Source organism: Protomyctophum bolini, assembly GCF_963924005.1.
Source record: "Protomyctophum bolini genome assembly, chromosome: 18".
Lineage (NCBI taxonomy): Eukaryota > Metazoa > Chordata > Actinopteri > Myctophiformes > Myctophidae > Protomyctophum > Protomyctophum bolini.
The window spans coordinates 297,953-320,000 of NC_137879.1; the positions used below are offsets into that span (position 1 = coordinate 297,953).

The 22,048-nt window shown below is 46.1% G+C and overlaps 1 protein-coding gene across 2 annotated transcripts in view; it reads right to left on the minus strand.

Moving 5' to 3' along the window:
* Positions 1 to 2,475: 2,475 nt before the first annotated feature.
* The window catches only part of LOC308333044 (uncharacterized protein), a 20,748-nt gene continuing 1,175 nt past the window's right edge, over positions 2,476 to 22,048 (minus strand). The window contains exons 3-8 of one of the 2 annotated variants that reach the window (XM_080789237.1): positions 15,288 to 15,606; positions 14,218 to 14,816; positions 11,791 to 12,306; positions 4,802 to 9,920; positions 3,841 to 4,683; positions 2,476 to 3,662 (exon numbers count right to left, since the gene is read on the minus strand). In XM_080789237.1, the coding sequence (XP_080645363.1) occupies positions 3,387 to 3,662; positions 3,841 to 4,683; positions 4,802 to 9,920; positions 11,791 to 12,306; positions 14,218 to 14,816; positions 15,288 to 15,491 (7,557 nt within the window). In that variant the 5' untranslated portion in view covers positions 15,492 to 15,606 and the 3' untranslated portion in view covers positions 2,476 to 3,386. Of the gene's footprint in view, positions 3,663 to 3,840; positions 4,687 to 4,801; positions 9,921 to 11,790; positions 12,307 to 14,217; positions 14,817 to 15,287; positions 15,607 to 22,048 lie in introns of both variants that reach the window. The other variant, XM_080789236.1, reaches the window with a different exon arrangement.

A 22,048-nucleotide genomic window follows, 5' to 3' on the forward strand; every position in this document is an offset into this window, starting at 1 on the left:
TTTCTTCAAATCCTCAAAAATGATGAAAAACGGCGTGCTATAGTATGCCGTACGGTAGGGGCTATAGCCCATGTTCAAAAATGATGAAAAATGAGGATAACATTTTTTTCAAAAATTCAAAAAACGATGGGCTATAACCCATGTTTTTTGAAATTTAGAATTTTCTTCAAATCCTCAAAAATTATGAAAAACGGCGTGCTATAGTATGCCGTACGGTAGGGGCTATAGCCCATGTTCAAAAATGATGAAAAATGAGGATAACATTTTTTTCAAAAATTCAAAAAACGATGGGCTATAACCCATGTTTTTTGAAATTTAGAATTTTCTTCAAATCCTCAAAAATTATGAAAAACGGCGTGCTATAGTATGCCGTACGGTAGGGGCTATAGCCCATGTTCAAAAATGATGAAAAATGAGGATAACATTTTTTTCAAAAATTCAAAAAACGATGGGCTATAACCCATGTTTTTTGAAATTTAGAATTTTCTTCAAATCCTCAAAAATTATGAAAAACGGCGTGCTATAGTATGCCGTACGGTAGGGGCTAAAGCCCATGTTCAAAAATGATGAAAAATTAGGATAACATTTTTTTCAAAAATTCAAAAAACGATGGGCTATAACCCATGTTTTTTGAAATTTTGAATTTTCTTCAAATCCTCAAAAATGATGAAAAACGGCATGCTATAGTATGCCGTACGGTAGGGGCTATAGCCCATGTTCAAAAATGATGAAAAATGAGGATAACATTTTTTTCAAAAATTCAAAAAACGATGGGCTATAACCCATGTTTTTTGAAATTTAGAATTTCTTCAAATCCTCAAAAATTATGAAAAACGGCGTGCTATAGTATGCCGTACGGTAGGGGCTATAGCCCATGTTCAAAAATGATGAAAAATGAGGATAACATTTTTTTCAAAAATTCAAAAAACGATGGGCTATAACCCATGTTTTTTGAAATTTTGAATTTTCTTCAAATCCTCAAAAATGATGAAAAACGGCGTGCTATAGTATGCCTAAAGGAGTTAACGAGGCAGAGTCCTGGATTATAAGTTTCTTTATTTATTGGAATGATAAACAGACACAAACCAGCTTTACTTCACTACACTAACCGTGACCCTGAAGGGTTAATGGTAAATCCGCTAACTTCACTAACTACTACTAACCTACTACTGCTACTACTATACTACCTACTAACCTAGTACTACTAACCTACTACTGCTACTACTATACTACCTACTAACCTAGTACTACTAACCTATTACTGCTACTACTATACTACCTACTGACCTATACTACTAACTACTAACCTGATGTATACCTCACTACACTAACCGTGACCCTGAAGGGTTAATGGTAAACCCGCTTCACTAACTACTACTAACCTACTACTACTACTGCTACTACTATACTACCTACTAACCTAGTACTACTAACCTATTACTGCTACTACTATACTACCTACTAACCTAGTACTACTAACCTAGTACTACTAACTACTAACCTGATGTATACCTCACTACACTAACCGTGACCCTAAAGGGTTAATGGTAAACCAGCCTTTACTTCACTAGGAATCAAATGCAACAATTATCCTACAAGTATCATGTTTTACATTAGGCATTACATCATAATATTATATTATTTTGTTATAATGATTACATTATAATATTACTGTAATAAACTTAAATAAAACATTTCTGCCACATCAACACAACCTGCGCTATTAGCTGTTTGCATGCAACACATTGTGTAATAATAAAACAATAGACGAACACATTGTGTACATAAAACAATAGAACACATTGTGTACTGCAGTCCACAATGTTACATTAAAATGTAATCACATAAAACAAGCACAAAGCATTGTGTACTTCAGTGACTGCATTAAAATGTGTCTGTAACACATAGCTGTGATTCTAATGATTGAAAACATGGTAATAAAACTCAAAACTCAATCACACCTGAAACGAGCACTTCTGCATCATTTATACATTCAAGTGTCCTGCTCTGCTAAACATTCACATCTCAGTTATTAGTAATTACATTACCTTCACTCATCGCTCTGTTAAACATTCACATATCAGTTATTAGTTTTACCTTCACTCATCGCTAACTAAAACACTTTCCTCTGACATTATTCAACTTAACTTCATCATTCTTTTAAATGAAAGGCACCATTGCAGTAACCTGATTCCGCCAGATGGGGCGGTATTTAGCTCCACAGAGCTTTTCAAAGTCCCTGATTTGTTAAATTAGCAAGAAAAGTAAACAAACAAAAAAACAAATAAATAAAACCAAATCGTAAGCATAGTTCCAAAATGTGAAATAATTTCAAAGAGGTCCAAATACTAATGTCACTAAATACAGTATGTCCTCTTTGAATTAAAGGCACAGATGGAATTATGTTTACTGGCTGTTCACTTCAACTCTCTATTCTATCAACATATGAACACTATTCTCTACACTCTAGGGCGCATAGCTCTCATAGGGCTGAGGGAACATGGGACTGAGGGAACATGGGTACGGTCCCATAGCTTTCATAGGACTGAGGGAACATGGGTACGGTCCCATAGCTCTCATAGGACTGAGGGAACATGGGTACGGTCCCATAGCTCTCATAGGACTGAGGGAACATGGGTACGGTCCCATAGCTCACATAGGACTGAGGGAACATGGGTACGGTCCCATAGCTTTCATAGGACTGAGGGAACATGGGTACGGTCCCATAGCTCTCATAGGACTGAGGGAACATGGGTACGGTCCCATAGCTCTCATAGGACTGAGGGAACATGGGTACGGTCCCATAGCTCACATAGGGCTGAGGGAACATGGGTACGGTCCCCATGAGAGACGCGTAGCGACATGAGGGACGCGTAGCGACATGAGGGACGCGTAGCGACATGAGGGACGCGTAGCGGCATGAGGGACGCGTAGCGACATGAGGGACGCGTAGCGGCATGAGGGACGCGTAGCGACATGAGGGACGCGTAGCGACATGAGGGACGCGTAGCGACATGAGGGACGCGTAGCGACATGAGGGACGCGTAGCGTAGCGACATGAGGGACGCGTAAAGACATGAGGGACGCGTAGCGACATGAGGGACTAGGCTCATTAATCGCTCCTCATCTACAATGACCTCATCAGACCAGAGGCGGAGCTAAGATGTCTTCTAGGGTTAGGGTCAGGTTAGAGTTAACCACTTCAATGTATTAACACTCTATTCTTAGTGGGGGCGTGGCCTATCCTAGAGGGGGCGTGGTCTATCCTAGAGGGGGCGTGGTCTATCCTAGAGGGAGCGTGGTCTATCATAGAGGGGTGTGGTCTATCCTAGAGGGGGCGTGGTCTATCCTAGAGGGGGCGTGGTCTATCCTAGAGAGGGCGTGGTTTATCCTACACACTCCAGCTCTTCTGTTCCATAGAACTCCCCCAGAGGCTCCGGGTGTGACTGACCGTACACCGGCTCCCCCTGCTGGCCAGAGGACTGACCGTACACCGGCTCCCCCTGCTGGCCAGAGGACAGCGGTACAGGGACGAAGCGGTGGTGGTACAGCACCACCGGAGTGTTGAGCAGCTCCTGGGGAATCGAACCGTCGGGCGGCGGTTGCACCGGCAGCGTCACATAGCTCCCCGTCTCTGGGTCGAAGAAGGTTTTGGTCTTCACCTGTAGGGGGCGGTATTTATTTAAAGGGCTAGAACACTTTGGTAAAGCTTTAGCTTGTAGTTAGTATTTCCTATTCATGTTAGCTGCTCCGCCCCCTTCCTATAAAACCCATTTTAACTCCAAACGTCACATTTTAACCAAGATAGATTCATCACCCGTCCTTGTTTTCACTCTGTACCTGGACTGGCATGTCGACGAAGAAGTATTGTCCCGAGTCGGGGTCCTGGAGGAGCTTGCGTTGCGTCATGATGGTGGTGGGCTCCATGCTGGACTGACGGGACAGCTGTGGCCCCCCCGGGGCCCCCGTGGAGATGGACCGCTGTGGCCCCGCCGGGGCCCCCGTGGAGATGGACCGCTGTGGCCCCGCCGGGGCCCCTGTGGAGATGCACTGTAGCGGTCCTCCTGCGGTGCTGGACTGTCGGGAGACGTTGGAGGGGTGTGAGGAGGAGGAGGAGGAGGAGGAGAGCTCTCCGGCGTGGTACAAGGTGTCGATGCTGTGACTGCGTTTGACGTGGTTGTTGTCGTCTCTGCCGCGGCCGCCCGGCCGCTCTCTGCTGCGGCCGCGGAGCTGCAGTTCGTCCATGATGGACCTCTCGATGCGCCGAGCCCGGGAGTCTTCCACCGCCGTGTCGGCGCTCATCCTGCGCTCCGTAACGTTCCTGTCGAAGCTCTGAGAGCGCTTGGAGAACGGCGGCTCGGCCGCCGGCCGCCTTTCGCTTTTATACACGGGAACGTTGCTGAAGATGCGCTCGCTGCTGTAGTGCCCCGCGTGGCCCCCAGGGGCCCCCGGCCGCTCTGACTCACGGCTGTAGTGCCCCGTGTGGCCCCCAGGAGCCCTCCGCCGCTCTGAGTCGCTGCTGTAGTGCCCCTCGTGGCCCCCAGGGGCCCCCCGCTGCTCCGACCTCTCCCGGGTCTGTTTTGCACCACTGCGACCTTGGCTCCGCCCATCGAGGCTCCGCCTCCTGCCACTCTCCCCATCGGAGGGATCCGCTCTGTCGCCTCTCCTCTCGCTGGCGCTGCCCTGCTGGAATCAAGAAGGATCATTAGACGGTAGCAGTGGTTGGTACATAGATACTGTGTTAAAGGATTATTAGACTGATCTATAACTAAAACAAACCCTAACCCAGATGCAGTGTTACCTTGTCTCCGTTATGAGCACTCTGGGTCGTTCTCTCGCTGTGGTTCCCGTCACTGCTTGTACGCTCCGAGGGTTTCTGCTGGGATCCGTCGGGCGGTGCGTGTTTATCCCCTCTGTGCCTCCCACCACCTCGGGACGAGCTGTGATTGGACGACTCGCCACCTCGGGACGAGCTGTGATTGGACGACTCGCCACCTCGGGACGAGCTGTGATTGGACGACTCGCCACCTCGGGACGAGCTGTGTTTGGACGACTCGCCACCTCGGGACGAGCTGTGATTGGACGACTTGGCCTCCTTTCTGATCCTCCGATTGGCCAGCTTCATGGCCTTCAGGAGAGCCTTCTCTGACTTGGGCAGGACCACCGGCGGTTTGGGGAGTCCTGATTGGCTGTCGTTCCCAGCGTCAAGCTCGTCCGCCGGCGTGGCGGGGAGGAGCGGCGTCCCGTCAGAGCCGTCGGGAGAACTCTCCACTCCCTCCGACAGCAGGCTCTCTCCTGACGCTCTGCCGCTGTCGCACCGAGGAACCGCCAGGAACGACTTCTTCTGGCTGTCGCCGAGTTGTGGAGGAGAGAGGTTTAGGTGTTGAGGAGGAGAGAGGTTTAGGCGTTGAGGAGGAGAGAGGTTTAGGTGTTGAGGAGGAGAGAGGTTTAGGCGTTGAGGAGGAGAGAGGTTTAGGCGTTGAGGAGGAGAGAGGTTTAGGCGTTGAGGAGGAGAGAGGTTTAGGCGTTGAGGAGGAGAGAGGTTTAGGCGTTGAGGAGGAGAGAGGTTTAGGCGTTGAGGAGGAGAGAGGTTTAGGCGTTGAGGAGGAGAGAGGTTTAGGCGTTGAGGAGGAGAGAGGTTTAGGTGTTGAGGAGGAGAGAGGTTTAGGTGTTGAGGAGGAGAGAGGTTTAGGTGTTGAGGAGGAGAGAGGTTTAGGTGTTGAGGAGAGAGGTTTAGGTGTTGAGGAGGAGAGAGGTTTAGGTGTTGAGGAGGAGAGAGGTTTAGGCGTTGAGGAGGAGAGAGGTTTAGGCGTTGAGGAGGAGAGAGGTTTAGGTGTTGAGGAGGAGAGAGGTTTAGGTGTTGAGGAGGAGAGAGGTTTAGGTGTTGAGGAGGAGAGAGGTTTAGGTGTTGAGGAGAGAGGCGTTGAGGAGGAGAGAGGTTTAGGTGTTGAGGAGGATAGAGAGGTGCGATGGGAGGAAGAGGTTGTAAAGTACGTTCAGGTTTAAAACTAGCGTCGGTGTTGCCTTTAGTCGTTTCATTGGCCCGTGGAGGCATCGGGCTCTCTTTTGTTTGGCGTAGCTCCGCCTCTCTCTTCCCTTCCGAGCCAATTGCGTTCTCCCGGGGTGAGAACGGATGCACCGGTCTCACCGGCTTGTTAATGATGGTGTTGTCTTTGACTTTGAACAATACGCGGACGCCCAGGACGGGCGAGAAAGTGCTGGACGAGGGCGGGGAGATGCTGCCAGAGGCCGGAGACGTCGCCTTCTGATTGGACGAGGGCGGGGAGACGCTGCGGGAGTCCGGCGACGTCGCCGTTTGTTTGGCGGCGTTGCCGATAGAACGGCTTCGGCTCGTGCCAGCATTTTCCGTTCCTTGGCTTTGGTCGCCACCGCGAACGCCTGCGGCCCGCAACGCTTCTTTCCCTCTGAGAGGAGAGACTTCCGGTTCGCTCTCCTGATCGCTCACGGAATAATAATTATCCTGTTCGTTCTTGCTTGAATCCCTCTTTGGGGTTCCTGACATGTCGTCCAGGTCGTCCAGATTCTCCAGCGAGTGGTAAACGTTGGATTCTGTGGCTGAGTTCCGGTGGAGAGCACTCTCCACCGAAAAATATGATGACTTAGAAGACAAGCTGCCCTGATCAGGGGGGCTTTGATTGAAGTGAGCTCCGTTCAGCAGTAAAATGGGCGACACCGTCTTCAAGGGGAGGTGGTTGAATGTTCCCTCTTCCTCGTGGAAATGCTCAACGCTTTCATTCGCACTGCCAGGCTGTTCTGACACTACAGTGCCTTCCGGACTCGTAATGATGTCTTGTTTTGTCCATTCCGGTGATATTAAATGTTCTGGCTTTAACGGGGCCTTACGCTTGACTTTGCGCTGCTCCTGCTGTTCTGCATTATGATCAGAATGACTTACAGTCGGCTGTCTGCCACCTGTTTTTATTTCATCCCTTCTGTCAGCCCTCATGGGTAAAGGTGAATGTTTATTTTTAGACTGATGAGGCAGTTCTGAAGATCGAACATATTCAGAAATGCGTTTAGTTTTTTCGATATTTTCACCATCCCAAATATGGTTATTGGAACTGATTTGACCTGGCTCCACCTCCTCTGCATACACACAGCGTTTTTGTTCTTGTTTCCCTGATTCTGTATATTTGGTTTCTTTTGTAGTGTCTGCTGCCACATTTACATATGTTTCATCTTTAACAAAGAATTCCTGTTCATGTTCTGCCTCGGCTGTATCGCTGTCCTCTCTGCTCAGGACTGCTTTCTTGCTTCTCGGAGGAACCGGTGGAGCATCTTTCTTCTTCCTGTCACTTTCCTTCCTGTTCATCAGATCGTCACCTGCGTTCCTGACCACATGCCTCTTGCTGTCTTCTCCAGTCTCCACAGCTGTATGGTTAGCGTTAGCTGCTGGTTCGTCTGGTTCTCCAGTCTCCACAGCTGGATGTGCAACGTTCGCTACTGTTTGGTTGTTTAGCTGTTCTACGTTCGCCTTCTCCACTCCTGGTGGAGCTTTCTTAGCGCCGGACCGGTGAGCATCACCGAGCTTGGCCTCAGACTGCGACAGAATCTGTTTCAGGTGAAGATCGCCTAACCGCCCCCTGGTGTCTTTCTCTCGTAGTGCGGACGCGCTGCCGTTTTGTCTCTCCTTGACCTCCGTCGTCGCACAATCCCGCAAAGCCTTTTTATGTTGCTCTGCTCTCGCCATGTGAACATCCTCCTCCAACGTTAGAGTCTCACCGTCTTCCTCTTTTGCAAATTTGCTTTTCAGCCTCTCTGATATGATCTCCTCGAGCGCCATCTTGGCCCTGTCATAGTTGTTGTTTATGAGAGCCTTGTTGACGACCACGTTGCTGTCTATCTGAGAGAACATGTGCTGCTTGCTCTCCTCTGTCTTGGGCGTCTTGGCGTCTCTCTTGGTGAAGGTGTTTCCTCGCATGGACATCATGCCTCTCTTGATGTTCTTCAGCTCTCTAGAAATCAGGTCATTTTTGGCCCTGGTGGTCTCCTGGTCCATGTTCACCGCGCTCAGTTTGTTCATGGCGTTCTCGATGATGCGGTCACTGAAGCGAGCTCTCTCCAGCTCGTTGATGATGTGGTCGCTGTCTTTCATTTCCCGCGGTGATGACATGCTTGTTTTTTGCCCACCGTCCTCGTGCTCGACTTCCTGTTCGTCTTCAGGCGTCACGCAGCGCTGACTCTTGATGTAGTTGTTCTGCCGCGCTGAGAAGACGTGTTTGAATCGCCCCGGCTTCACGTTAGACTCCTTATCGTTAGCGCTTGGCACCGGAACGACGTTAGAGTCCTTATCGTTAGCGCTTGGCACCGGAACGACGTTAGAGTCCTTATCGTTAGCGCTTGGCACCAGAACAACGTTAGACTCCTTATCGTTAGCGCTTGGCACCAGCACAACGTTAGACTCCATAGCGTTAGCGCTTAGCACCAGAACGACGTTAGACTCCTTAGCGTTAGCGCTTGGCACCAGCACAACGTTAGACTCCTTAGCGTTAGCGCTTAGCACCAGAACGATGTTAGACTCCTTAGCGTTAGCGCTTGGCACCAGAACAACGTTAGACTCCTTAGCGTTAGCGCTTGGCATCGGAATCTCTTGTTTTGAGTCACACAGATTGTCGGAAACTGTCTGATTTTCAATTGAGTGTTGAATGTCGGATTTAGAGAAATTTCTCTTTGGCACTGGCGGGGGCTCTTTTTTGACACCATATTTACCTTGTGAATTTGTTACTTCTTGGGTTCTGTTTGGAGACATGTTGTGGTTTATCTCCGTTACTGAGGTCTCCTTATTATTACTGAACGTTTGTGCAGAATTCATGCCATGTTTGTTAGCGTCTCTCTCTCTGTTCTCTGTTATTTCATCCGACTGAGTGTTTCTGTAGCTCTCCGAGTGAGTCCCAGACAGAGCTTTGTTTTTCACTGCGTGAATCGCTTCCTTTGCTGCCCGGATCACATCCATCGTACTCTTAGGCAGAACACTCACATCCTTCTCCTTACTAGAAGCACACTGTGGGCCAAAGTCAATGTCTGCTAAACATCTTTTGTTTGCTGGCGAATTGCGTGAAACTCCATCTTTCTCCTCCAGTCCATAGGGGGAAAGTACTTTAGCTGCAATGATCGGTGAAACGACTTTCTGGATGGATGCAACGTTGGGTGAAAGTCCTTTCTCAATGGGTGCAGTATTAGTTTTTGGTGAAAGTACTTTGTGGATGGGAGCGGTATTTAATGCAGTATTTGGAGACAGTCCTGTGCTGGTGGACACTTCTTGCGGTGAAAGCAGTTTGCTGTGAGCTGGAAGACTTTTATTTTGAGTTGGAAGACTTTTATTTTGTGCCACAGAATCATCTGTGTTGGCAGGAGCACCACCTAGTGGTGGAACTAGAGGGTCAACGGGACTGGCCTTCTTGTTCAGAGACTCAGCAGCTCCACCTAGTAGTGCAACTAGAGGGTGTTTCTTGTACAGGTTCAGAGACGGGTAGCTCTGCTTGTTGGGACTCTTATTATTCTTCCTGCTGCCAGCAGGGTGCGCTGCTGCCTCTCCTTTAGTTTGTAGCAGATTTGATATCAAATAATCGTCCGATGTTGACGACTCATTGAGACCGACATCTGAAACGGGGCTCCAGACGGCCTGTCCGTCAGTCGGGCCCACCCCCTCAGGGCCCGCCCCCTCAGGGCCCGCCCCCTCAGGGCCCGCCCCCTCAGCCTGGGTTTTTTTCGGGGGGTTCAACGAGTCGGGCAGCTCTGAGGGCAGCTCTGAGGTCCTGAAGCGCGGGGGGGTGTAGCGACTCTTCACGCGCTTCCTGTTGTCCTTCAGGTTGAACAGAACGCTGGACGCCAGAGACTTGTAGTTGTCACGCTTCAACAGAGGGGGCTCCACCGCGCTCACTCTGAGCTCCGAGTCCGGCCTAGACGGACAGATTAGACATTATTATGGTCAATATACTATTATTATGGTCTATCTATTATTACAGCAGTATGTACAGTAAATACTACATGATTTACAGTAAATACTACATGATTTACAGTAAAAACTACATGATTGTACAGCAGTATTTCAAAGGTCTGTGGCTTTTTACATTATTTATACTGTACAGTTTACATCATCATCATCATCATCATCATTTTTCGACCGCGGTAGAGATCGTGGATTTCACAATAACACGCCAGACTTCTCGGTCCTTCATTGCCATCCCCAGTTCCTGCTTACTGATGCCTGTGTCCCTAGCGATGACATCAGGGAACGACAGTTTTCTACCTCTGGTCTACTTTGAGGCTGGACTCCAGAGAAGAAGGGATATATATATATATATATAATACTGTAGAGTTTACATACTATATACTAACAACCAATTAGTTGAGATCTTAACTAGATACAGTAGATCATACCAGTAAGACGCGCAAACGCGGGAAGCGAACGCAGCTCGTACATATTTGGGTTTTGGACGTATAGCTGCTTTGGGGACTCCTAATATGGTTATGGCTGAGTCATGGTGACACAAATCACTCAGCTCCATATATGGGCACAAAAGCGGGACAGACAGACACATCACTCAGCTCCATATATGGGCACAAAGGGGGGACACACGGACACACAGACAGACAGACAGACAGACAGACAGACAGACAGACAGACAGACATGATCTGCTAGGTCTCATAGTAAGTGCTCACTGCGTTCGCAATTATATAATTACCTGTATGTTACGTCCAGTATTTAACTATAACATTAGATACCAGGCATAGATCATACAGTATCATATAGATTCTATGGATATTTGCGAACGCAGTGAGCACTTACTATGAGACCTAGCAGATCATGTCTGTGTGTCCGTTTGTGTGTGTCCCCTTTGTGCCCATATATGGAGCTGAGTGATTTGTTTGTCATTGATGCAACACACTCCATATTTGGACGTATAGCTGCTTTGGGGACTCCTTATATGGTTATGGCTGAGTCATGGTGAATTGTTATTGCAATTTACGATCTGCGTTCGCTTCCCGCGTTTGCGCGTCTTACTCGTAATAATATAGTTAGATATATTAATTAGATCATACAGTATCATATAGATTCTATGGATATTAATAATATAGTTAGATATATTAATTAGATCATACAGTATCATATAGATTCTATGGATATTAATAATATAGTTAGATATATTAATTAGATCATACAGTATCATATAGATTCTATGGATATTAATAATATACCGGTAGTTAGATATATTAATTATCATCATACAGTATCATATAGATTCTATGGATATTAATAATATACCGGTAGTTAGATATATTAATTAGATCATACAGTATCATATAGATTCTATGGATATTAATAATATACCGGTAGTTAGATATATTAATTAGATCATACAGTATCATATAGATTCTATGGATATTAATAATATACCGGTAGTTAATTATCATCATACAGTATCATATAGATTCTATAGATATTAATATATATAGATACCAGTAAGACGCGCAAACGCGGGAAGCGAACGCAGCTGAGACCCTGCAGATCATGTCTGTCTGTCTGTCTGTGTGTCTGTCCCGCTGTTACTGTATATGTGAACCTGGCCCCTTTTGTGCCCATATATGGAGCTGAGTGATTTGTTTGTGATTGATGCAACACACTCCATATTTGGACGTACACTCCATATTTGGACGTATAGCAGGACAGACAGACACACAGACAGACAGACATGATCTGCTAGGTCTCATAGTAAGTGCTCAATGCGTTCGCAATCACTGCGTTCGCAATAATAATTCGATCATACCTGTATGTTAGGTCCAGGACTTCGGACGTCTGTGTGTTTTGTCGTGAGGGAATCAGAGGAGTCATCAGCTGACAGATACTGAAGGGAGTGGAGGCTGACGAGCTGATCTCCGCCTCCAGCTCCTCCCCCCTCGTATCTCCTCCTCCACCTCCTCGTAGCTCCTCCCGCCTTGTAGCTCCTCCTCCACCTCCTCGTAGCTCCTCCCCCCTTGTAGCGCCTCCTCCACCTCCTCGTAGCTCCTCCCCCCTCGTAGCTCCTCCCCTTCCTCGAGGACGAGGCAGCACCTCCGTGTGGCCGACCGGCACGGCGCTCTGTGCTCTGGCTCTGTGTCTCCTCCAGGGGGCGCTACAGGCCTCGCCCACGTCTGACGAGCATCTCTTCTGAGTATCATGAGTCATAGGGGGAGGGGCATGAGGAGGAGGAGGAGTCATGGGGGGAGGGGCAGGGGCCTCTGTCACCTCCTGTTGGCGAGTCTCGATATGATCGCTCAGCTCTTTGTAGAATGCTGAGTCATACCTGTGGTGGACAAAGAAATAAAATACTCAAGTAAATATTCATCCTATATATATATATCATCCTCTCCAGACCATAGAGGTAGGGATGCACGATAATTATCGTCCCGATAATTTTCGACCCGATATTAGAAATTATGACGTCATCCCGATAAATTCGATAACATTATAATAGCGCCGATAATATACTTTATATGGGCTCGAAATTGCGATAATTTTGGACGCAAATGCGCCTGAAATTTTATCTGTGCGACATAAAAATATAGTTGGTAGCAACTATGGGACTACCAATCATTTCTGTGGTGCGCCCAAACGCTCCCCGAGTCGCCAATCTCTCCGGAGGAACGGCTGAGACGAGAGAGAGAGAGACGCTTCTCCACACTGTCTGTTGCAGTGTGTAGTTCCATAGCAGGCTAATAGCCCCACCTGCTTGTCCTCTCTATCTCCCCTCTCTCATTTCACTCACTGACTCGCATTCATACGAACGGTGACTGTCTGAGCTCAGCAGCTGACGTCTGACGAGCGCGTATTGGTGCTCGTTCATTCATCGCGCTGTTGAATGCGTGTCACTCGTTACCGGTTGTAGTTTATTAATTTGCTCCAGTTGTGTAGCATTGTGAAACGCGACGCGACTGTTTTGGTTGAGAAATGTAGAAGTAGTAGCTGTTTGGCTACATGATGCTACAGACCATGCTACAGACCATGCTAATGACTTATATGCTAACAACAACAACGTCTATCACTGGAACTTGGATAGTGTTGTACTTGTGTTTACACACGCACACACACAGACAATAGTGGTTCTCAAAGTGGGATCCGGGGAGTCAGAGTTTACAAATGGAACGAAATGGACCCTAACAGGTCCATCCATTTGGTTCCATTTGTACCCTCTCAGAGTCTCACATTGATTTTACGATATAAATAAAAAAATATAAATTGAGGTCCCTTGTGTAAATGGCATTAAATGGGGGGTCAGTAGCCTAATGCATGTCAAACTGGGTGTCCTTGAAATAAAAATGAGAATCACTGCTAGAGCCCTGGCATATATTTTCAAATGGGGTCTGTGGGCTAACAATTTGGGGTCCTTGCTCCTTGACATGGAAAAGTTTTGAGGCCAACTGACCGGACACACACAGACATTCACAGACATTATATTGTTGTTTTTATTAATTAAAAAAAATTCACACCTGTGTGAAGTGAGGGGCACTCTTATCATCATACGTCATCTGGCCAATCACAATTTGCTCTGGGACTCCCAATTTATATTGTAAAATCAATGTTATTTTTACTCTGAGAGTGTACAACTGGAAATGTTCCATTTGTACACTCTCAGAGTTACAGACCCATAAGGGTCCATTTGGTTCCTAACTATATAATTTAGCTGGGGACCCCCTGGAACTCCCTCAGGTACCCCTGGGGGTCCCCGAACCCCACTTTGGGAACCACTGATATAGCCTACTATACTGTAATTGCTTAGGTCAAAGCTGTGTTACATGTACCGTTACTCACTAGTATGTATTTTTTATTCATGTCTATATATTTTTATTATCGGTTATCGTATCGGTATCGGTCTTGAGAAGCAAGAAGTTCTCGATATCGGTATCGGTTTCAAAAAATCAATATCGTGCACCCCTACATAGAGGTTAGGCAGGCTAACCTCTATGGTGTAATGACCATAGAGAGATGATGTGTACCAATGTACTATCCTATACGCAGTACAATGTGTACCAATGTACTATCCTAATGTACGTGATGTTTGGACAAAATCAGCAGGAGAATTATCAAAAAATGGTTTAATGTGTTTGTGTTAATGCAGTAGTCTTGTTGAAATGTTTGGTTAATTCCCTACTTGGGGGAGGTGTCTGTAGCCGGCTAATTATAATAATTATAATAATGATGTAGTACATGTCCTTACCACTTGGGGGAGGTGTCTGTAAGCTCTCCTCTGAAAGGGAAACGGTTCAAGTCTCTCCAGGTCTTAAAGGGGCTGAGATCGCTGTGCAGGAAGAAGTTCTTAATGTTCAACTTCTTCACTTTGACCTTTTTGGCCGAGTCGTCCCGGTGGCGACGGTTCCGACCGCCCCCCGCCGGCAGATCGCGGCGGTAGTCCGAGGAGAACTCCGAGAGTTCCTGGCGGATGCTGCGCAGCGCCGACTCGTCCCAGGACTCACCGCCGGAGTCGTCGTTACAAAAGTCTCCGTTTCGGACCGGCGGGATCCCGTCAGCTAGCCCGCCGAGCGCCTGCAGGAAACACGACACGTCCGACCCGTTGTTACGCTTCTGCTGCGACGACCGTCCTGCTGCGTCCTTACACGCTGCGTCGGGGCCCTGATTCGTCCCGTGACGGGTGCCCTGATGCGTCCCCTGTTTGCGGGACGGGCGGGGCGGGGCGTCCACCAGGGGTTTGGTGCAGCTGAACGGAGAGAAACATCCTCCGTACGTCAGCTCGTCGTTGTACACGGCATCGTCTCCAACGCACAGGCTGCGAAACGCCCTCTCCGTCAGAATGCTGACCTAAAGAACACAATGGATACTTTAAACATACTACTACTACTACTGCTGCTACTACTGATAATAATACTACTACTACTACTACTACTACTGCTGCTACTACTGATAATAATACTACTACTACTACTACTATTACTACTACTATTACTACTGCTGCTACTACTGATAATAATACTACTACTACTACTACTATTACTACTACTGCTACTACTACTACTACTACTGCTGCTACTACTGATAATAATACTACTACTACTACTACTATTACTACTACTATTACTACTGCTGCTACTACTACTACTACTACTGCTGCTACTACTGATAATAATACTACTACTACTAACACAGGTTGCAAAACGCCCTCTCCGACAGAATGCTGACCTAAAGAAGAGAATACATAATAATAATAATAATAATAATAATAATAATAATCATAATCATAAAGCTGAGTGAGTGTGTTCGGTGACCTCTGACCTCGCGGTCCGTCTCGTCCATCAGGAGGTTGGCGAATCCGTTGGGGAAGCGGTGGTGCAGCATGGCTCCGCCCCCTGCTGTAGCCACGCCTCCAGGATGCAGCATAGCCCCGCCCCCAGACGTGGCCACACCCCCTGCTGTGGCCACGCCTCCAGCCATGTAACCACGGTAACCACCGTGGCGCTTTTCCACCACGCAGCTCATGATGATGATGTCATGAGTGATGTCACATGCCGTGTGGGCGGGCACACGCTCTCTCTCTCTCGTCTGGTCTGAGGGCGATCAAGGCGCTCAGTGCTGCTCGACTGGTCGTTCATTACTGAAAACAAGAGCAGCTGTGTTATTAATTATTATACTGTATTCATTACTGAAAACAAGAGCAGCTGTGTTATTATACTGTATGTTATGTTATTATACTGTATGTTATTATACTGTATGCAGAATTGTGGGTGAAATATAACTATGGGTTGTAATAAATACCAGTTATGGATGATTACTATAAATGGGTTTTGAACTAGGTCAGGGCTACGGCTGACCTTTGTGTACACACACACGCACACACACACACACAGACACACACACACACACACACACACACACACACACACACACACACACACACACACACACACACACACACACACACATGCCAGTGTGTCTATTTTAAAGCATGCAGGGTGTCTGGGTTTATGGAGCTGGACTCCGTACAGTAGGCCAGAGGGGCTCAACCTGTGGTCCGGGGTCCTACAGTAGGCCAGAGGGGCTCAACCTGTGGTCCGGGGTCCTACAGTAGGCCAAGGGGGACTTTAGAGTAGAAGTACTCAGTAGTTCAGTGTATAAATATGCTAGCAGATGCAGTGGGAAAGTACCGGTGGCGTTGCTAACCGGATCGGGTTCCGTTGAGCCATAAAAACCCAGCCAGGTTTTACATGACGCCCAGCCAAAACACTCGTCTTGTCTGAGCTCCATGCCAGGTTTTACAAGAGTGTAGGGTAGGAGAGTGGCGACACGCTTTGATCTCGCCAGCAAAGCGGGGTGCTATGGGCTATAGTTCCACACATTGGAACTATCCCATTGAGACAAAGCAGGGTGCCTATGGGCTATAGTTCCACACATTGGAACTATCCCATTGAGACAAAGCAGGTTGCTATGGGCTATAGTTCCACACATTGGAACTATCCCATTGAGACAAAGCAGGGTGCTATGGGCTATAGTTCCACACATTGGAACTATCCCATTGAGACAAAGCGGGGTGACTATGGGCTATAGTTCCACACATTGGAACTATCCCATTGAGACAAAGCAGGGTGCCTATGGGCTATAGTTCCACACATTGGAACTATTGTGTCACCTACAGTATATACACATATGCATCAAACGGCTTTCTATAACAAAGGACTAATGTTTTAAACTAGTGTGTTGAAAACTGTGTGTTCACTGATTTGTTAGTCGTCTCCCCTGCACTGCTGGTGGAAATCCCCTTGGTTAGGGGCTGAGTGATGTGCAGGAGAGGTGTTTAATCCCCTTGGTTAGGGGCTGAGTGATGTGCAGGAGAGGTGTTTAATCCCCTTGGTTAGGGGCTCAGTGATGTGCAGGAGAGGTGTTTAATCCCCTTGGTTAGGGGCTAAGTGATGTGCAGGAGAGGTGTTTAATCCCCTTGGTTAGGGGCTAAGTGATGTGCAGGAGAGGTGTTTAATCCCCTTGGTTAGGGGCTAAGTGATGTGCAGGAGAGGTGTTTAATCCCCTTGGTTAGGGGCTGAGTGATGTGCAGGAGAGGTGTTTAATCCCCTTGGTTAGGGGCTAAGTGATGTGCAGGAGAGGTGTTTAATCCCCTTGGTTAGGGGCTAAGTGATGTGCAGGAGAGGTGTTTAATCCCCTTGGTTAGGGGCTCAGTGATGTGCAGGAGAGGTGTTTAATCCCCTTGGTTAGGGGCTAAGTGATGTGCAGGAGAGGTGTTTAATCCCCTTGGTTAGGGGCTAAGTGATGTGCAGGAGAGGTGTTTAATCCCCTTGGTTAGGGGCTCAGTGATGTGCAGGAGAGGTGTTTAATCCCCTTGGTTAGGGGCTCAGTGATGTGCAGGAGAGGTGTTTCTGCTTTGAGTAATTTATTGTCATTGAGTTTCATGCTGATTTATACTTGCTGCAACGCATTATTTAGGAATGTATGTGTTACTTTTATGCAAGGCGTTATTTATAGGTAAGGTAATTTTATTCATAGAGCGCCTTTCAAAACAACTGTTACAAATTAAAATCATAAAAGAAAAGAAAACACAGTCAACAGAAAAACAGCAATAAGAAACACAGCAACAGAAAACAATACATGAAAATATATACAGGCAGAAACAAGACTCAACAAAGAATATTGATAATCGCTACAGTAGACCAAAATATTTACGATACCGGTGTGTTTTTAAAAGCGTCGACTGACTCTACATTTTTTAAGTTGAGAGGTAACTCGTTCCAGAGTGTAGGTGCTATCGATGAGAAGGCTAAGAAGGCCTTTATCTGAAGACCTAAGGATGATAAGAAGGCCTTTATCTGAAGACCTAAGGATCATAAGAAGGCCTTTATCTGAAGACCTAAGGATGATAAGAAGGCCTTTATCTGAAGACCTAAGGATGATAAGAAGGCCTTTATCTGAAGACCTAAGGATGATAAGAAGGCCTTTATCTGAAGACCTAAGGATGATAAGAAGGCCTTTATCTGAAGACCTAAGGATGATAAGAAGGCCTTTATCTGAAGACCTAAGGATCATAAGAAGGCCTTTATCTGAAGACCTAAGGATCATAAGAAGGCCTTTATCTGAAGACCTAAGGATGATAAGAAGGCCTTTATCTGAAGACCTAAGGATGATAAGAAGGCCTTTATCTGAAGACCTAAGGATCATAAGAAGGCCTTTATCTGAAGACCTAAGGATGATAAGAAGGCCTTTATCTGAAGACCTAAGGATGATAAGAAGGCCTTTATCTGAAGACCTAAGGATCATAAGAAGGCCTTTATCTGAAGACCTAAGGATCATAAGAAGGCCTTTATCTGAAGACCTAAGGATGATAAGAAGGCCTTTATCTGAAGACCTAAGGATGATAAGAAGGCCTTTATCTGAAGACCTAAGGATGATAAGAAGGCCTTTATCTGAAGACCTAAGGATGATAAGAAGGCCTTTATCTGAAGACCTAAGGATGATAAGAAGGCCTTTATCTGAAGACCTAAGGATCATAAGAAGGCCTTTATCTGAAGACCTAAGGATGATAAGAAGGCCTTTATCTGAAGACCTAAGGATGATAAGAAGGCCTTTATCTGAAGACCTAAGGATGATAAGAAGGCCTTTATCTGAAGACCTAAGGATGATAAGAAGGCCTTTATCTGAAGACCTAAGGATCATAAGAAGGCCTTTATCTGAAGACCTAAGGATGATAAGAAGGCCTTTATCTGAAGACCTAAGGATGATAAGAAGGCCTTTATCTGAAGACCTAAGGATGATAAGAAGGCCTTTATCTGAAGACCTAAGGATCATAAGAAGGCCTTTATCTGAAGACCTAAGGATGATAAGAAGGCCTTTATCTGAAGACCTAAGGATGATAAGAAGGCCTTTATCTGAAGACCTAAGGATGATAAGAAGGCCTTTATCTGAAGACCTAAGGATGATAAGAAGGCCTTTATCTGAAGACCTAAGGATCATAAGAAGGCCTTTATCTGAAGACCTAAGTTGTCGTGTGTATACCTTGGGGTGGAGTAACTCCGTTAGATATAATGGACCCAGCCCAACGAGGGATTTATAAGTAATGAACACAAATTAAAAAACAGTTCTGGAGTCTATTGGTAGCCAGTGTAATGCAGCGAGCACAGGTGTAATATGTGACCTTCTATGTGTATTTGTTAATAGCCTAGCAGTGGCATTCTGCACAAGCTATATAGGGTGACCAGATCCAAACTGTTCATTTGAGGGACATAAATATCGCTTGTGTGGGACAAGTGCATCCCACTTGTCCCACACACACACACACACACAGTCACGCACACACACACACACACACACACACACACACACACACACACACACACACACACACACACACACACACACACAAACACTGGAGTACCGGGTTAGCAACTTACTACTTGAGTTTCTACTAAATGCCTTGATGTCATAGTCGACCATCTAGGCCTGTTGGTTATCATTTATAAACTCCTCTGGTGTCTCACATTTTAAAACCATGCTTTATTTGTATTTTTATGCTAATTTAACAGGCTTAAAAACACATTGCAGGAAGAGACAATGAGAGAGCTTTACAACAGGCCAACAAGGCCAACTATTAGGGGACTAACTATTAGGGGACTAACTATTAGGGCACTAACTATTAGGGCACTAACTATTCTATTAGGGGACTAACTATTAGGGGACTAACTATTAGGGGACTAACTATTAGGGGACTAACTATTAGGGCACTAACTATTAGGGCACTAACTATTAGGGGACTAACTATTAGGGGATTAACTATTAGGGGACTAACTATTAGGGCACTAACTATTAGGGGACTAACTATTAGGGGACTAACTATTAGGGCACTAACTATTAGGGGACTAACTATTAGGGCATGTGAACACTGATGCCTGTCAGTCACAATGTGGGACAGACAGGGTCTCAATGTGAACACTGATGCCTGTCAGTCACAATGTGGGACAGACAGGGTCTCAATGTGAACACTGATGGCTGTCAGTCACAATGTGGGACAGACAGGGTCTCAATGTGAACACTGATGCCTGTCAGTCCCAATGTGGGACAGACAGGGTTTCAATGTGAACACTGATGGCTGTCAGTCACAATGTGGGACAGACAGGGTCTCAATTTGTGGGACGCCTGAAAAGTCTTGGAAATGAGGGACTGTCGCGCGCAAAGAGTTATTTATAGAAGTATTCATATTGACAGTATTTATTGAGAAGAGGGGTTTCTAATTGATTGTTTCCTGTGGATCCACTCCTATTTAATGGAGGCTGCAGGGACAGACAAGTGAGTTGGATGTGGGCGATGACACAGATAACATCCAGGGAGAGCTACAGGGCCCTGTGTGATCACTAACACAGGTAACATCCATGAGGGAGAGCTACAGGGCCCTGTGTGATCACTAACACAGGTAACATCCATGAGGGAGAGCTACAGGGCCTTGTGTGATCACTAACACAGATAACATCCAGGGAGAGCTACAGGGCCCAGTGTGATCACTAACACAGGTAACATCCATGGAGGAGAGCTACAGGGCCTTGTGTGATCAAGGTACAGCCTGAAGAGAGTTCTCATCCTGTTTGGGTTTTGTTAAGGAGTGTTGCCCAAGTATATTTTTTTATTTTTTTTGTCCTTCCTTTATTTTGTTGCCTGTAATATAGTTTGCTATTGAGAATTATTGCACTTTTGGTGAAAAATGAAAGCCCTTAACTACAATTTCTGACTGTTCTTGGAGCCTTGGCCGTTCGGACAACTTCGCATTCCATTGAGACAAAGCGGGGTGCTGTGGGCTATAGTTCCACACATTGGAACTATCCCATTGAGACAAAGCGGGTCCTATGGGCTATAGTTCCACACATTGGAACTATCCCATTGAGACAAAGCGGGTCCTATGGGCTATAGTTCCACACATTGGAACTATCCCATTGAGACAAAGCGGGTGCTATGGGCTATAGTTCCACACATTGGAACTGCATTGAGACAAAGCGGGTCCTATGGGCTATAGTTCCACACATTGGAACTATCCCATTGAGACAAAGCGGGTCCTATGGGCTATAGTTCCACACATTGGAACTATCCCATTGAGACAAAGCGGGTCCTATGGGCTATAGTTCCACACATTGGAACTATCCCATTGAGACAAAGCGGGTCCTATGGGCTATAGTTCCACACATTGGAACTATCCCATTGAGACAAAGCGGGTCCTATGGGCTATAGTTCCACACATTGGAACTATTCCATTGAGACAAAGCGGGGTGCTATGGGCTATAGTTCCACACATTGGAACTATTCCATGGAGATAGAATGAGCACTTCCTCCTTCCATTGTTGCAATGGGAGTCAACGCTAGTGTTGCCACTCTCTTACTATAGATTACTCTGTGTTTTACAACATGACACCCAGCCAAAACACTCCTCTGTCTGAGCTCCATGCCGGGTTTTACATGACACCACTCACACGTTTTACTTAACACTAGCATGTCTGAAGTAAAATCTGCTAAATTAGCATGTGCTTAAATTCACATTTAGAATTTTTTTCAGATGTCAAACATTTCTGAGATGATAGAATGGTGATGGATGATGATGCTCATGGAAGGGGAACCTTCTGAAAGCTTCAGGGGCTCAAAGATAATCAACTTCAAAATAATAAAAATACTACTCAAGACCCACTTCTACAACATTGCTTTTAATTGAGTTTTAATATGCACGTTCCAACCCTGCCCTGACTGATTTGCTGCATGTGGTGTTTTTATTTATTTTATGTTCTTATATTCAATTTTGTTCTTTGCCATTGTTTTATCATTTTAACTACTTATGTTTTATTGTATTCTATTTTTGCCCTGTGAAGCACTTTGAGCTACATTTATGTATGAAAGGTGCTATACAAATAAAGTTTATTATTATTATTATTATTACTTTGTTTTAAATTCTCAGACATCTATCTATCTATCTATCCATCTATCCATCTATCTATCTATCTAGTGCCTTAACCCTAACCCGTGGTTGTTTAAAGTTAACTTCTCTTCTCAGCTCACACTTACAA